The sequence below is a fragment of the Monopterus albus genome, unplaced genomic scaffold (genome assembly GCF_001952655.1).
Source record: "Monopterus albus unplaced genomic scaffold, M_albus_1.0 scaffold31.1, whole genome shotgun sequence".
In the NCBI taxonomy this organism is placed as follows: Eukaryota; Metazoa; Chordata; class Actinopteri; order Synbranchiformes; family Synbranchidae; genus Monopterus; species Monopterus albus.
This window is the reverse complement of record NW_018127911.1, coordinates 7004942-7022902: the sequence shown is the minus strand read 5'-3', so window position 1 is coordinate 7022902 and position 17961 is coordinate 7004942. Positions and strand designations below refer to the sequence as shown.

Sequence of the window (17961 nt, the reverse complement as noted above, 5' to 3'; positions counted from 1 at the left end):
TATCCACTGAGATAATGAGGCTAAATAAAGCCAACAGTTCAAGGAACCTGCTTGTGCTGTGAGTCCTCTGGTGTTTAGCTCTGTGTCAAATGGTAGGAACATACAGTATACATTCCACACAGCAAACACCCCAAGTGTTGGTGTAAGCCAAGTGTGGTGCTGTAATAGCTGTTCACTGTAATTTAAAAACAATTATTTCATTTTCCGTTGTCCTTCGCATGGCTGCTGAGTGCCAGTTTAAACGTACAGGCATTTAATGAGTAACCAAACTCTAAAGTTTGTCCTAAAACTTTTATAGATCCGGTTTGTTTTCCACAAATCCACAAACTTTCAAGGATTTCTGAGGCCTCCAGGAAGTGTGTTAATTAGGTTAATTATGTAGGTTTTGGGTTGGCTTCTGCTGGCCTGGCTGTGAGACTGCCCTCAAAGGGGGCGAGGAGAGAATGTGCTGATCAATGTAGAGGTCTGACTTTCAAGAAAAACAGAAGCCTCCCATGTGCTGTACAGTATTATGGGAACAGATACATTTTGCATGTATTGCGTAAGGCCTAAACACTTTCAGATACCTAATTTATTTCTAGACCCACTATAGCCCAGAGTTTATTTAGAACTGAGACATTACAACCTTTACACATAAAGGCTAGTGCACATCCAAACTGGGACTGAGACCTTTGTGTCATTTGTACCTGCTTTATATAGATCAGACAATATGTTGAACACATTTTCCAGCAAATAATGATGGTAACTTAAAAAAAGACAGTTATACCATTCAGAGTATGTCATAAATGTGCATGAATTCAGGTAGTACTTTGAATGTTGAGTTCAGTTAGGAGCCAGAGAAAACTTGTGTATTCAGATTAATAGTGTGTAATTTTACTGGGGAAAATGGGTCTGAAGTAGTGAGAGAAATATGAAGCCACAACACACTGACGTAAGATTAATTCTAATTACTGTAAAGAATACATGTGGACATTACATATCACTGCTGACAGTTGCATCTTTGTATATAAAAAAAAGATTTTTGTAGGTCACTGTGAATAACGTACTGTTCTGTGTCCCAGGTGTCATGCTGACGTGGTTCCACTGGCTGCTGAAATCCTCCAGGAGATCTCGGGATCCTGAACATTTTTCATCTTTAAGACTGACATTTGGAACTTTTTACCACCAGAATTTACAAGATACTTTGGATTGGTAGTCTGTTATTTAGAGTTTCTCTCCATCAACAGGGAACCTGTTTCTGAATAATCTGAAGCTGGAGAAGGTTGTTCTTAGACACTGTCAGTGAGTTCGTACTGTTAGTTTTGGAATAAAATGTACTTAGACATTAGCTATCTACTTAAGTCTCTTGGCCAAGCTTATTAATGGAGACTGAGCTGGAGATATATATATAAATGAGAATGTTACACTGATAAATAGCCTGGGTTTTTGTAGGAACAGGATTGAACATCTGCTGGGACAGTGAATCAGAGCAATCAGTCATGACTTCATTGCATTTGCAAATTGGATCAGACCTTAATAAATATTGCCCTGTCAGTAAAATAAATTGACAGCTTGATCAAAACATCCAATGTCCATCAGCCTCCAGAGAATTAAAGCATGAGAGTTAATTCAGACCGTCACAGGCATCACAGCACTGGCCTCTGGGTTTGTCTAGACGGCTCCAGTCAGGCTACTGGCATCACACTGTGTGATGGCGAATGCAGCTGTGTACAACACCTTGCTCACTACCATCAGCTTTTCTCTGTTCCTTAATGCCATCACACTATGAAAAATGTATTTTATCAGTTGTTTATGATACCACATAGATTAAGATGTCATCTTCTGTACGTTAGCAGCAGTGCCATCGGCAGAGGCAGATGTTATAATAGTATCTGCACAGAAATCCCACCTTTGTGTTTCTATGCCAGTTAGGTCACTGTTGGCTCTGCTACTTATTTTATTGAGCCTAAGTATCTGAAATAGTGATTCCTGGTTGGTTGCACTGTATAAAGAGCACTAATTGGACACTGGGTGTCAGACAGGTGTGCATGCTGTCAGTAAGACTAGGAATGCATCTGTCCTACAAACCTCTGGACACATGGTCACCACTGGAAGGCTTTTAGTTCTGCGCTCCAGGTTCTAAACTCTTATGCAAATCTGACTAAAGCTGTCAAACAGCTGTCACTGTTCAGTTAATATTGTCTCTCAAATGTCACTAACTGCAGTTTGCCTTTGTCACATGAAAATGTGTCAGAGATTACTTTCTCCTTATAGCATGGAATTAAATCTAGTTTTACCAAGTATCATGCATTTAACCACAGGTTAATCATCAGGCTGAATGCTTACTAAGACTGAATACTTAGATATATGGAAACGCATTAAACAGCAAGGTAGGAGACTTTTTGTAAATGTCACCAATATGACCCAGTACAGCTATAACTGTCTTTCTACCATAACCCAGTCATCACTACCTGTCATCTTGCTGTTTAACTGGCCCCCTCCTGTATTTAAGACTGGGGTAGGCAATCCCAGTCCTCTGCCCTGCTGGTTTTCCAACTGTCCCTGCCCTACCCACTGCTGATTACCTGATCAGGTGTGTTCAGTCTCTCAATCAGATGCTGGAAGATGCCATCTTAGATGGTGATATCTTCCTGCTTCTGATTGAGGCAGAGGCCCTTGAGGACCAGCATTGCCCACCCTTGATTTAATGTGTAGTTTGAAATGAGACCGAGGCATCCAGATGAAATGACAGTCCATTTTATTGTTTCAGAACACAGCAGGCTACAGCACCCAGCTCTTCCCACTACCCCACCCTTTAGTAACAGCAGACCAATAAGAAGCCCACCCCCACCCCCAACTTTTGTTAACACCTTTGGAACAGCAGAGACACATAAGTGTCTACCTTTAAAGCAAGAAAATAGCTCAATATTTGGACCATGACTTCCAATTAATTTTTTATACAAAAGCTACACAATGTTACATTGATCATCAGAATACAATTCAACTGTTTAACTTTAGTGTTCGGACACCATTTAAAATGTAATCGGATTCTTAACTTGGATGGAGCATTACCACTAAAAAAACTCTACACTACCAGACTTAAAATACAAGGGAAGGCAAAAAACAAAAGTATGATCATTCAGAATAATGGAAGAAAAAAAAAGCAATATTGAGTCAGGTTGTACCATTTCAGACTTGAGGAAAACGGAATAAAAAAGTAAAACAACCAAAAGCAGTAAAAATGAAAAAATACATAAAAAGGGTTTTTGAAGATTAACCATTCAGAATCCATGTGTCATGTCAGGATTTGAAGTTGGCCCCTCGTCAGGCTGAGAGACCAGAACCAACCCGCACTTAAATGTAGTTTGTCCCAATGGAGTTCCCATAGACAGGAAACCGCTTGCTGTTGAGTCATCTTCAGGCACTTTCTGAAACCCCGCCTCCTCCATATGGGTGAATCACGATGCAGGTTCATCCAGATCACATGATACAGCTATAGAGGAAGGAAACAGAGCACAGGCGTTGGTAAAGACCACACACACATCAAACAGACCACATCACACAGCTCTGCAATTAGGAGCAGTCTGACCATGCAGCAGCCACAGTGAGTAAATCCACTCCCCTCCCCTCAGCCATTTTATGCAGACATAAAACAGACCTGCTGTATTCCTGCTTTTATAACATGCATTTAATTCAGCAAAAGGCTCCAGAGTGAATGTGAGGACATTCTTACCTAGTAGAAAGAGTAGTGTAATGTTGGTCTTGGTATTTACAGGTCGGTATCAAACCAGGCCAGTTGGTTGGAGTCACCAGGTGGCAGGCCCTCTATCAGTTCCTGGGCATGTCCCAGGTCAGGCAGCCCCTCTACAGCGGGGTAGTCCTGGCCAGGGTGGTGACCTCCACCCAGATCATGGTCCATCATGGGCTCCATGCCCATTGTGTCCGCACCATATCCCCCCGAATGGAATGAACGGTAGCTTGGGTCTGGGGGAAGTGGAGGAGTAGCAGGGGAAGCAGAGCAGTTGTTAGAAGCAGGTTAACAAACCAAGCTGTCACACAGTAGTATGATCATTCAAATGCAACACGACACACTGTCCATCTTCAAAGCTACTGCTGAACTCAGTTCACCCTCTAAACCAGACATGGAGAGATGAGAGAGAGCTCAAAGAAGTCCTGAAACCTCCAAGATGACGAGATGCACTTAAAGTATTTTTGTGTCTGCAGATCAGTTTGATTTACTGCATCAAATCAAGCCTTTTATTAAGCATGCCTGTGGTTTAGATGTAGTGCTTAAGTCACGTGATACTACAGAACCAATCACAAGCATGCCAGGCCTGCACACTGGCATAGTGACACGATTGCAGGAAATTTTGATTGATCGCAGGGGGGTTGCAGCACCCTCCACAACAAGCATGCAGCCCACCTTTAATACGCAATCTTGTCATCAGCAGTAATAACAATGGACAGATGGGGCTCAGTTATTGACCAACAGTATTTAGCTATATATCAGCTACATAAGAGGCTAAAGAAGTCCATGGCTTTAGAGAGACCATCAGGACAGGATCACAGACCAGGAAAATAACTGTATACCCAATTAGGAAAAAAACTGAAAAGTTTGTCACAGTCTAACTGCTCTTATTTTCATGACATCCTTGTCCTGTGTTTGTCCTGGGAGCATCCCTGCTAGCCAGAGGTGAGGAGGTCACTCACCTTCCTGTCTGTAGCCCAGAGGCTCTCCCTGAGCTCCGATGTCCAAACCCAGGTCTCCAGTCTGCGGGGCAACACAAAGACAGTCAAGAATGGGAAGGGAGACAGCAGTTTGAATAAGACCACAGGCCTCAATGCACTGACAATTTTGACATAACACCGGCAGCAGGTGTTGTGCATGTTCATGTACCATCATCTCTGGTTTTATTGTTCTGAAACCGCTAATCTAGAGGTAGCCAAAATTAAACATTAAATGGCCGGAAATGAGCAAAATGAGCATGCCATGGGCACTTTAAGGTCTAAAAATCAGACTTTATAGACTCACAGAAGCCCCAACCATACCTCATTCCAGGCCATTGGTTCCGTCCTGAAGAGTGAGCTGGTAAGTTCTACAGAGAGGCGTTTCTTGTAGTCTTGGGGTTTGTCCTCCGACATGCGGAACAAAACTGCTGCAGCGTATGTGGCTGAGGGAAGATGGAGGGTTTTACAGGTTAGTCTGCCTACTGATGCATCGAGTTGTGTGTAAAAAAACAAAAAAAAACAAACAAACTACAAATAGAGCAATAATACAACTATCACAGAGGACAGACATGTAAGAGGTCAGATATTACTGTGACGGCAATGACGATATTAATGCTGCTTCACTTATTTACCATCAGTAAAGTCCCCATCACATTACAGAGTTAGCAAACAGAGAAATGGTAGCCACTCATTTCTATGACTGTACTGACACCTGCACAGTGAACAATGACAATGTGTAAATCAATGTGCTGTGTACATACCGACTCCCTCATTGCGGCTGTGCAACAGCTCTGTGAGTGGGGCAGTGGCTCCCTCAGCCTCAATGGCCTCAGCAGCCTCTTTGTCCTGGGCCAGCTCACACAGGACGCCTGCAGCAACGCGCTGGATATTCTCAATGGGAGAATACAATAGCTACACATAAACAGACAGGGTGCTTAGAAAAACATGTCCAGTATTCTGCTGCACAATATGATCTACAAAGTAACAAGCTGAGCCTCACACATATGCACAACAGTGGTAGGATAAATGTTATGCACCACCATTTGTATCTACCTGGAACAGCCGCATTTGGAATTAATTTTCAAACTCTCAATGTGACATTTACTGAGATCAATTTTCCCTATTTAACCCTAGACTACTTCAATGCATTACTAACATTTCTTGAAATCTTGACAAAATTATAGTTCAGGATCAACACTGCTATCTGGGCTCACTAAATGTGCTGGTATGATGACAGCATGATAACAAGTACAAGAAGAGCAAAACTAAACTGAAGACATACCTGTACAAAGAGTGGAATGGTGTTGAGTCCTCTGATGACTATTCTGTTGTGTACATCTCTGGCAAGGATGTGAAGTGCTCCTGTGCAGCCCTCAACGATCTCCTCCATACGAACGCCCTCCTAAAAACACACACTCAGAAATGTTAAAACTGCAGGAACTAGGACTCTTAAAATGAGCAGGTAGTGTTTGATCCATCGTTGATATCATGCGGTCATCTTACAGTGTCACTGGTCTATACTAAATCTGACATCAGTTCTGGGGTCATGTATATGTATACTTATACACACTCACACAAAAATTTAAAGAAGGACAGCATGGCATGGCATGGCCCTCCCCCCCATATGCTGTACTGCCGTTTGTTGTGGAGGGATGCGTGTGTACTCACCACAAACTGCTGCTGTGTGCCTCCCATGCTGGTGCGTCTCTGTGTGTCTTGGTGTGCTCTGACCAGCAGCTGAACCAGTCTGGGGATGGCTCCCTGCTCCCTCAGGGGAGCATGGTTTGCAGGGCACAACGCCAGATTACGGATCAGACCAACTGTAGCCTGATGGAGGAACACGGTCACATGTCATCACATATAGATTTGTGTTCACAAGATTAAAAAAGGCACTGCTCCTTGACAGTTTTTCATTTGAAAAGTCATTCCCTCTGACAGTGTGCTTGTAATTTGGCACTAGTTGTGTCTCATTCAGAAAGAATAACAAAACTGTACCGATGCTTATTTTTGGTGTCCATCAGTACAAATACACTACAGTTTTTTCCAGATGTGTTATGGCAGAGACACACTAAGCCCACATGAAATAAATAGCACCAACGAAGGCCAACTGCTGCATTGCCTCATGTTGGGTTTGTCTGGGTCAGCCGAGTTGAAAAAGTGAAACTTGAACACACCACACAAACTACAGCCAACAAGGCACACATGTTCTGCACCTGCATGACCCCTTCTCACAGGTGGCGTTATCTGTATTTGCCATTTAGAAAGGGTAAGAGGAAGAGCTAGGCTACGGAAGTATAAGCTATAAGCACCTCTTGTTCAAAACGGCTGCTGTTTGTAGCTGCTTCTAATTGAGAATATGTCTGATAAGAAGCTGCAAATGTCAAGAAAGGAGGCTGTGGAGGCCAAAAACGGCACTAAATGGGTGAAATCACAGATACTACTGTGACAGGTTGAAGGGGCTTTTCCTGAACTGTTCTCCTCATGTGCATTGATTTGCTAAGCCCAACAGCAAAATCAGTCTCTCTCTCTCTCTCTCACCGCCAAGGGCCGACATCTATTCAACATGTCAAATCAGCCGAAAAACCGCCAAGAGGGGCTGACTAGTGCCAATGGTACTGGACACACCAGGAAGATGAGCCCTGACAAATGCTCACCAATGACTCGAAGTCAGCTTGGTGTGTGTCTACCCTTAAGAGGTTTAATCAACATTTTCAAATCAAATATTCTGTTCTGAGAGGCCCAAAGGAGAAGCGATCAGCTGCACAGTTAAACAATACTGTGCTTTTAAAGCCAGGCTTGGCTCACTAATTTGGCATTAAGGTGTAAACTGATTTTAACTACAACAACTGGTACAAGAGTGGCTGACAATATGACGAGCAGCTCATGTGGCTGATAGCAAGTCTGTCTACGTGTACCTTAATGAGTGGCCAGTGTGACGGCGGATGCAGTAATTTGACGACCACGGGCAGACCGTAGTGCAGTCTCACAGCATTCTGGGCCATCTCGGCATCCTGGTGTCGAGATGTGAGGTGACGCAGGGCACAAATAGCTGGCTCTGTGATGTCTTCTCTGTCTCCAGCCCGAAGCACTGTGCGAACTAATGCCTCGATACCTCCAACCTATACAGATGGGTAGGTAGTGCGACAGGATAATTAAATCAATAAAGCACGTTTACTGTCTTGATATTATAAATTAAATGTGTGAAAAATTTACAGGCTTAAAAAAACATTTTAAAATCAAATGTTACTGACTAAAGTCGTAGTAAGTAAATATTAATGTTTCAGCTTTGATTTTAATATACATGAACGGTGTGCATACTCACCTGACAGACCATCATCTTGTTCTTGTAGTTGTTACAGGTCAAGTTAGACAGAATGCCAGCAGCACAGGTCACCACATTAATGTCATCACTGCCGAGCAGCTGGACCAGCGTTCCCAGCAGACCCTCCATCCCCTCCTGGACAGAAAGACAGTTGTCAAGTTAGCATAAAAGGAAAATGGGTACATCTTGTGTATCTGCCGACCTGTGCCTATTATACAGTGTTGATACCAGTGGCAGTTGTCATCACCTGTTTGGTGGCAGCATCTGATAAGTTCCTGAGAGTCCAGAGACAGTTCTGGACCAGTCTCTGGCTGGGGTCTGTCAGGTGAAGTCCCAGAGCCTGCATACCTCCTGGACACAAGGACAAACATGGAAACAGCGTTATTAGCACGTACCATGCTTGGGGGAGTATAAAACCAAAAATAATTCACCAATCAATACATTTACTGTTATTTCACTAATGTTTTCTCACTGCTCTGGTTACTGTCAAACATCACAAACACCTGAATGCGTTTGAGACTTACCAGCTTCTACAATGGCAGGCTTGTTACTGGAGCAGACTGACAGAACTTTGAGAACTCTGCTTGTAGTCCACAGCAGCTTCTCGTAGGTATAAGTCCTCATAATGTTGACAAGTGCCTGAGGACCGCCACTGGCCAGAATTATCAACTACACAAACAGAAAATACTGAGGTTAGGATTTTTAATATTCTGTGGAATACAATTGCCTTGGAATATCAGACTAGTAACTACTCACCTTGCTTTCCTGGTTTCCATAGGCCAGTATCTGGAGGCAGTCGGTGGTGATGGCCAGGAACTTGACGTTGGTCTTGTTAAGCAGGGCCACCATTTTCTGTAGCCCACCAGCTAAACGCACAGCCATCTTGGCTCCTTCCTGGTGCAGGAGGAGGTTGTGGAGGGTGGTGATGGCATAGAACAGGACAGAGTCCACTGGAGAACTGCAGAACAATCAGGAGTATATCTCAATTGGAAATAATCACAACCACACACAATAATTAGGTTCCTCAAAAGTCACAGTTGTTTACTGGTGAGCTGCACTGCATCAAATAAATGGAAACCCAAGACAAAAACCCTCCAAATCTCCTATTCTACTTGCACTTACCCAAGCATTTTAACTAAAGCTGGAATTCCTCCAGACTTGAAGATGGCCAACAGACCCTCTCTGTGATGGGACAGGTTGTGCAGTGTTCCTGCGGTGCAGCGAGCAGTCTCCACATCATTCGTGTTCTGCATGGTCCTGACGATGGCAGACACCATCTGAGGGGAGCGCATGATGGCATGGCGAGAAGCTTCTTTCTTTGAAAGCTGGTGGACCATCACTGCTGCTTTGTTTACTACAACCTGGAGGAGGCAGACCCAAATGTTAGGAATTGGTGATAGTTAAAAAATTCAGTGCCATTTTGCTTTACAGAATTATGAGCCACAGTTTTCATTGACACTCACCTGGTCCTCATCATTAAGTAGTTTGGTGAGTTCTGGTATGGCTCTGGTTGCCAGCTCAGCGTCATCCTGATAGTTGATCAGATTGACCACAGCATGTTTAAGCATTTGTGAGGGCTCTGCCAGCCTTTGGACGTTGGTGGGGTTTGCTGCATCATACTGTGTAGAGGGGATCTGCATGCCCTCCTCAAGAGTCTCTGGGAACATCGCCGCCCGCACTCGCTGGGCACGTGTCATGGCATACTGACCATCTATGTCTAGTAGACAGAAGAGCAGTTTTATTATACTGAGATTTAAGCTGCTACTCTAGGACAAGACTTTGCTACATGTCCAACAGTTTATATATGAATTGTGACCTACCTTGTACTTGTTCCTGGGAGAAGTTTTGGTTGAAGCCCTGCTCCCACTCATACATGACCTGGTTGTTGTCAACATCATCTTCCTCAGGGTTGCCCTTCCCACTGAGGGAGGGAGCAGTTGTGGTGGCCCCTGAATGGATGCCTGAATCCAAGTAGGACTGCTGCTGCCAGTGACTGACTGCTGCCTTACGGTCTGGCTCCATGGCCATGTCCAGCTCCATCAAATCAGCTGCAAGACAAAGCCATAAAATATGTCAAAAGGAAAAACATCTCTCAGCCTAACCAACTTTGCAGTAGCTGATTTTGAGGAACCACATGCAATTTAGTAATCCATCTGAAAATCTTGTTTATGTTGTCTCAGGTGACAATGTCATAATGCAGATAAACAGGTAGCATCAGCTTTGACATTTCCTAGGAACAGTGTGGAGTTCTTCTTTTGATGTGCTGTCATTGTCTAAGGAAATACACAAAGCATCTAAGCAAAAAACCTAGTGCATGTCTAAACAACTATCGCCATTGTATGAAGAGCAAAGGACACCAGCTATCCCTTATAGTCACCGGAATGAATGGAGTTCTAACTCTCCTCTCATGCCTTTCTTTTCATCCATCACTGATATGGTTGTTTAGTAGAGGTCTCTGAGCACAAAGTTTGATTTTACTTGTGCCCCATGATTCAAACTGAAATCAATATCTAATTTACTTTCCTCTTATGAGAACATACACTGCACCAGGAGAACAGGCAGTTTTGAACTGCTGCAAAGTTTAACACAGTAACATACTAGCTGATACAGAAGGTGAACGACAGTTTGAATGTGTGCCTGAAAACTTAACTCACCCTGGGAAGCCATGTTCCTTTCTCAAACCACGGCTGGCACAGCTTCCTGATCTGAAACGAGGTAAAAAAGGAATATATATATCACAAATCAGTCCAACTGCCTCAGTAGGATCTGACCTTCCATCATTCTGACAATATAGCCATTTTATTTGGACACAAACAGATCACACCAAAGGTCAAAATAGAAACACAGAATGTTATAAATTAATGAACGTTTCTTCAAAAGAAACGACCCAGAAAAAGCGACCTTCCCTGGGCCTGCTTTCCTTTCCTGTCTCCTCCCTTTCTTGGATTTCCTCTGCTGTTCAAGCCGGGCATGTAAACATCGGCAGCTCACACACAAAGCCACCATTAAGTGTAGCAGCGAGCAACTATTTAGGTGAGCAAGGACAGGGGAAGTGGAGCTCTGGGTGAAAAGAAGCAGGGGGAGGGAGGAGGGCATATGCATTCCTGTGCTGGCTTTGAAGCTGAAAACTACACTCTGCAGGAAAGTAAACACTGGCAGTGTCAGGAGAGAGGGAGAGTGTGTGAGAGAAGATTAATTCAGAAAAGAAATACGGGAAAACTGAAACACAGGTATTTTCATTCCATACTCAAAGATAAATATTATGACAGTGACACACAAAAACAGGAAATAGGGGAAATGCAGAAGAAAATCCCGATCCACAATCAGAAAACCTTCTGTCTAACCCTTTCAGAAGTACAGCTGTGATGATTCCAAGACAAATCCAAAAGGAAAATGTAGACCAAAACCCTTTCAGTCATGACAAACCAGTCTGGACATGTTCTAAGAATAAAGAGGCACACGTGAGAAACAAGGCAGCAACTGACGACTTAATACGGAGAATAATTTAGCACTACTCAAAGTGCAGCCATATTTATACATTGCATGTCATATTTCTCTAATAATGCTAATGATGGTAATCCAAAAGCTCACTTTCATTCTAACACAAACAGCTCTTTGGAGGATTATTTTTCATTTGTCCCCAATGAAAGTCAATGTGTTACATTCAAATTCAGAGCAGCCCTTTTGCTGCAAGGCTGGATGCAACAGGTGTGCAGCGGTGTTACTGTTTTAAGGTCAGATGTAGTAACAGCAGCAACTCTGATGCCTGTGTCTGGTGGAAAAGTCAAAATAGCTGTGAGTATTATTTGAGATTATTCAGAAAGCCTTACAGAATTTGAAAGCAAGGACACATTGTGTAATATAACATGGCCATGAATCACCAATTACCCTTGAAATACAGATTTACATACTTATGGCCAATGAAGGAATATCTAACAATAATAAATTCTGTCTGAGTGGTATCCATTTAAGTTAGAGTTTAGAGATGTGGGCTAACCTTTGTTTCACACAAATCATTAGTCTCACATGTGACTGTTTGAGTGTCTGCAAGAATTAAATGCACTCCCCTTACAGAGCTGATGCTAACAAATGTCTTGTGTCTGGTTCAGATAGCACAATCTGTTTGTCTGATACGATGGTCACCATGTCAGATTACATGAATATAGACTCGTACATTCTTGGACAGGGGATATGACAGACTACACACTGGGAATGAATATGGTTCAGTCCAATATTCTAAAAATGTTGTGTACTAAATAAAACAATCGATTGTCTGACGCCCTACTTCCATCATGTCGTGCTGTTATCAGGCTTAAATTGTGTAGTCTGGACTGGGCATTACAAACACTCCACAATATTCCCATTGCAGGTGCCCACTTTACTCAACAGGTTTGATTGTTATCCTACCTGCAAATCACTCTGCACTATAAGCCCCTCGCCTCCAAATACAAACAATAAACAACTGTACTGAATGACTCCCATCCTCCCAGCTCAGCTGTGTCATTAAAACAGTCTTGAGTCAGGATCCATGACTGCTGCTTCTAACCACAAATGCACCAACTCAAAATTCACTGTTTACACGCCATCCTCCCTAGCTGTGCAGGCCTGCCCTCTCATAACCCAGCCTTGTCCTAATGGGAGCCATATGTATCATTCACTCACAAAGACACACAGATGGAAGCCTTACCCTAAAGTCAAACTGACTTAGGTTTATATACACACACACACACACACCAAATCAGGGACCTAAGAGTTTGAGTATGTATGCACACACACTCAAAGCCCTATGAAGTATAACCACAGCACTACTTACACAGGTCAACACGCAAATTACAGGCTTACTGCTCCAGCACAGAACTGAATGGCTGGGTGTAGTGTGCTGCAGTCTATTACACCACCCAACCTACTGTAAAGAAAAACACGCTGTTCACATAGGGAATGGGACTTCATTAAGGCGTCACAGGCAAACAGGAAAATAGCACAGCTGTTTCTGTTGGGAGGTTTGGTTTTAACACTGCCTCAGACAGAAAAGGCAGTCCTCAGACCAATTGGAGTCAGAGCATCAAGAAATCAACTACATTCACAGACTGAGCTGGATGAGGCAGCTACTACAAAGGTAGGAAAACTGTGATAAATCTATAAAAACCAAGAAAAGATTATTTCTAGCATCACCGAGTATTCTACAAGAGACTGGTTCTTTGAACTGTCAGGATTCCCCATGCATAGCTCTTGCTAAAGTGCACAAGGGGCATTTCACCCAGGACTGGGCACTAAGCCAGATAACTGACAACCATCAAAAGACAACTTCACTTCAACTCCCACAAGTAGGGTGTAACTGATATGCTCACAGTGGCACCTACACAGCCTAATATGCCCAAGTTTAACCAACTATCAGAAAATATCAGCAGCTTACTAAGCAAACATAAAGGAAAATCGATGCCCTACCAATAGCCTCTTTCCTTTCATTTCTAATTTGTGGACGCTTTAAATAAACCAATTAGGGAGTTGAAAATCATATCTTGACAAGAGAGCAACTAAGCACATCTAACCTCTCCAATCCAATTACTTCTGGCTACTTTCCCTGTCAGACAGTCTGTCAGCCAGTGTGAACCACAAAGTAGGTTTGTGTGAGCTTTGTGATTTACCTGGTGTAAAGAGGACATTCTAAAAATAAATCAAACTTCCTCTGAACTGTATTTCATACCACAGGCTAGCAAACATTAGTGGCCTAATTTTATGGTCTCTTCCTAGCATGTTGTGGCATTTCAATAATTTATTTAAAAATCGTTTGTTAGATGTAATGTACTTGAGTTTAAGGGGGGAATACTACTTCAAAAGAGCCTAGAGCCATCTAAACCCCTCATGCACAGCCCATTTCCTCCATGGGGGGAAAAAAAACATCCATATGAGCAAATGACCCACAGAGCAGAGAGACAGAAGCTGCCAGACTTCAGCGTTAGCCATGTAAAGTGCAGGGTCAGCAGCACTCACTCCTGGCTGCTTGCAATACTGTGAGCATGATGCCTGCAACCGCTGCAGTGTTTAGTCTGTGCCTGCAAAATGATGGAAACCCTGCGGAGAAACACTAGCTCCAGGAAATATCTAAGCAGCTTCCACACGGTGATGGCTGTTCCCTTGTTCTGTTCAGTGGCTGTGAATATATTTAAAATGAAAACAATCAGACTGAATAGGTTGAGAATAGTACAAAAGCACACATACAAAAAAAGAAAGAAAATTGACTTGTTCCTTTAAAACTCAATTACATGGTATGAATTGAACCTGCAATACAAAGTAATTCATCCTCTCCTTTCCTACTCATTAGGACATGGGTGATATCAGAAATTAATTTCTCCAAATCTAAAGGAAGACACCATTATAATTTCAACTCTTACATTTAAAAATCTGTCGCAAAACTCCAAGTTACCTACAAATTATCATCCAAATGCAGATCCAAAGGTAAGTCAAGAGAAGGAAAATGACCGTATTAGGTAGTGGAAAAACTAAAGGGTCAGGGCAACAGTCTTTCTGCAAGAAGATGACCTCAAAACACAGCCTACCACTACCGGTCCTGGGTGTAGCCTACACCCACGCTTCCGTCGTGATGCACCGTTAGAAGACAATTTCGCTGACATGACATGAGGTTTGTCAGTGTTTTGTTCCGTTGTGCAGTCTGATTGGGGATTTCACTGAGGGACCGCAGAAAGACGAATAAACAAAAACTGTCTAATCCACTCTAAGACAACCTCGTGATTTCTGGGGCATAAAAACGCCACAGACTGCTGATATTCATTTCTAATAATTATACTTAAAAAAAAAACAACAACAACAAAACCCGTGTCCTTATTCAAATTAATTTAGTCTCACAGCAGAGCTTCAGTGTCTAATGAAAAGGACGGAGCCGCTGGAGCCGCCGTTTAATCTCCACCTCTCCTTAAATCATTCTTTCCAGTAAAGCCAAAACGTGATCAGTGATGTGCAAAATGATGCTGCTACATAAAACAAACCCGTTTCCCCACCAACATAAGCCCCCCACATCGCTTCATTTCTGCCCCGGCGGGATGGCGAAAGGCGGCGAGCTATCCAACTTTTCTCCGTAGTGACCAGTCTGTCCCTCTCCCGCGGCCAAGCTGTCTCTGGTTTTGCACCATGAGAAAAAGTAAACACCCAATGTGACATTTAGTAAAAGAGACCAACACAGTCAAATGATAATCCAAGTAACAGTACGGCGCCCCCCCCTCCTCCCCAGCTGCTGGCTGCTCCCGACTTTCTAGCTCCAACACCACGGACTCAAATTTCACACCGTGGCCCCTCCTCGTCCTCCACCACAGCTCAGCGGCTGGAGGAATTTGTCGGTCTTTGTTTAAAACGACGGCTGGAAAACACGCGCACCGGCCTTTGTCCTAAACTCAACTCAAACATAAACCTTTAACACGAGTTTCTGCCAGCAACGAGTCACATTAAAAGTTTCTAAAGGTTTTCACTAACTAAACTTTCGACGGAATGTTCAACGTTACATTAACGTGACTCCAACTCCTTCACCACGTTAATGACTATTTACCGACGTCGTTGTAACATACGTTGTCCATATGGCTACAAGACATTAGCTTCACATTAAGTCTATGTTAAGATAAACCAGCTGAAAAAGCAACCGACCATAAGGCAAAACTCAAGTGGAGCAAACATGAGTCAGAATCGTGGAATGTGGCCACCAGCGCAAGTGGGCTAATAGTAGTTAAGCTATGTGACCGAGGCTATCGTCAACTTAGCTAGTAAACGTTCATTACTCACAGAAGCAGCGTTTACCCCATCCCCGGATTAAGGTTTCCGAAGAAACTGGAAGGCAATTAAGTCAGGCCATCTGTACATCAAGCTTTTGTTAGGCTAACTACTGTCTGTATCACCCAACGCGAACCCGTGTTATCATGGAGTTAAGGAGTATCGTCGATAAATAAGTATGTTCCCATTAGGCTGTGGTTGGAATATCCCGTGAAAGCAGCTGGCTCTCTAGGTGCGGCTGCAGCATCCCCGGCCGGCCCGCACACAACAACCGTCTCCACTCCTGCTGGCACACAGGGATAGCCCGACAAGAAAGGAGGGGGGAGCATGAGTGGAGCCGATAGTTTAAATGTTGAAGCCTACCCTTGTCAACACAGCAAGTCCTTCCACTCGGATCCCTGGGAGTAAAAGCCACTCAGAAATGGAAAAAGTCGAGGAAAACGTAAAGACGAGCGTCAGCGGGAGCACTTGTCCACCTCCTCAGCAGCTAATATTACCTTGGCTAAAACAGCAGAGACTGGTAAATATAAGATGGCGGCGTATTTATATAGACCGAACAACGCTTCAGTGGTCTCATATCCTGCCGTGCGCTCAAATAAAATAGAAACTTAAATCAGATCAATTTTATTTTATATCACTGTTTCGTGTATATGTGCATATATATATATTGCCCAACAAAGTGACGACAACCCTCGGTTATGAGTTAGATAGATTTTATAAAGCAATGTAACGTCAATAAAGCCAAAGATCACTATCTACAACAGGAGTATGAATACACAATGGAATGAAGTTCCGGCTGACTCCAAAAGGAAAATCTGATTCCTTCCCCCTAGTTAAACCACTGGGGCTGTGGAAAAGGCATAATTTTCTTCACCTACATAAACACCTTCACTTGGACTGTGTCACATTGACACAAATAACGTTTCAATACTAACAGCATCACTCTTGTTATCAGTAGTCCCCTGTCCCAGTAAAGCAAACAAATAACCTCACAGTTTTAAAAACAAGATAAAATAGCTTGCAATGTCAGCAAACACTGTAATCGAAGGTCATTAAAGCTACTATAGCCTATATTTATTCACAACTTAAAAATCTAGGTAATGTAAAGTGATAAATTGTGATAATAATAATAAAAAAAGAAAACAACACCAAACAAAAATTCAACAAGTTACATAGTTGCACAAACTGAAATCTGCTGTCAAAAGTCAGTGGTCTCATGGGCTGGCTGGTTTTGTTGACAAGCCCTTGTTCTGCTGGACTTTGAAGCTGTTGTTGTATGTGTTAGTTCAGCAAGACGTTCACTGGGTTTCGGCCTCCCTAAACAAAAAAGTGTGATTAGGCCTGCAGGCAATAAAGCTGGAGTCACTCAGCGGGTTGGTGCACCTAGTGAGGACTTTGTGAACAGGTGAATATCAGTGATTCCTGCATTGATGTTGACTACTAAATATACATTCAGTTGATTGTAAATGAAATCAAATCTTGCATGTTTAGGAACTATTTCAAAGAACTGATTCATCACAGTTTGAGTGGGAAAAAAATATGAGTTCAGGCAATTCATTAAACTACAGATGTAATAAATAAAACGATGCTTGCATTGCTCAAAGGATTGTTTCTTCAAACTATTGTAGATTTAGATGAATCATGTTTCCTGACTTGATTAAAAAGCAGATCCAGTCATTAAAATTACTAGTGATCTACTGAGGTCCTTTAAGTGATAAGTGTGATCTCCCTTTAATTCTGAGATCACAGACTTGTGGCTATCAATTTTCAGATGACTTTGGCTCAATAACCAGAAAGTAAATTAGTGCATGTAGGAAATTAAAATATGCATTAAAAGTCCTCTTGTTGGTGTTTGCTTATAAAAGGTGGTGAATAGGTTAGCCTCACAATATCCCTTCATTCATATCACTAAGGGCAATGCTGTCATAGGCAAACAATGGTAAAATCCCCTCTTGACATCTGCAGTCTTTTTCATTACCTGTATTCACAGTATGTGGACCTGCACTGAATAGCTTACTGAAACCCAATCTAATTCAAACCAGCCAGTGCAGCAGTCCCTGGACAGGACATACACAGCCAGTGTATGTGAGCACATAACTTGAATGAGTCCAACCTGTGTCATTAGACTGCCTCATGGAAATTTACAGTAACTGAGA

General features: G+C 42.8%; 2 protein-coding genes across 4 annotated transcripts in view; one reads left to right on the top strand and one right to left on the bottom strand.

Moving 5' to 3' along the window:
* The window catches only part of ulk4 (unc-51 like kinase 4), an 84824-nt gene extending 82544 nt beyond the window's left edge, over positions 1-2280 (top strand). For all 3 annotated transcript variants that reach the window (XM_020596891.1, XM_020596888.1, XM_020596889.1), the window contains one exon: positions 1062-2280. In XM_020596891.1, coding sequence (XP_020452547.1) covers positions 1062-1122 — 61 coding nt within the window. In that variant the 3' untranslated portion in view covers positions 1123-2280. The remainder of the gene's footprint in view (positions 1-1061) is intronic.
* Positions 2281-2852: 572 nt separating this feature from the next.
* Positions 2853-16331, bottom strand: ctnnb1 (catenin (cadherin-associated protein), beta 1). Its single transcript, XM_020596887.1, has 17 exons — positions 16169-16331; positions 10684-10734; positions 9850-10077; positions 9493-9746; positions 9152-9390; positions 8786-8987; positions 8554-8698; positions 8277-8380; positions 8030-8164; positions 7623-7826; positions 6376-6534; positions 5990-6109; positions 5469-5619; positions 5029-5150; positions 4690-4750; positions 3713-3963; positions 2853-3472 (listed from the first exon to the last, which is right to left on the bottom strand). Exons 2-16 carry the CDS (start codon positions 10694-10696, stop codon positions 3749-3751), a joined length of 2352 nt encoding a protein of 783 aa, XP_020452543.1. The 5' UTR covers positions 10697-10734; positions 16169-16331; the 3' UTR covers positions 2853-3472; positions 3713-3748.
* Positions 16332-17961: the final 1630 nt, after the last annotated feature.

Bases quoted from the DNA above. Each gene is read 5' to 3' on its own strand.
- ctnnb1 (XM_020596887.1), bottom strand. The intron at 8,165-8,276 runs GTGATGACAACT...CTTTCTGTCCAG, and splicing joins CAGATGCTGCCACCAAACAG to GAGGGGATGGAGGGTCTGCT. The intron at 6,535-7,622 runs GTACACGTAGAC...TTCCTCCATCAG, and splicing joins CACACTGGCCACTCATTAAG to GCTACAGTTGGTCTGATCCG.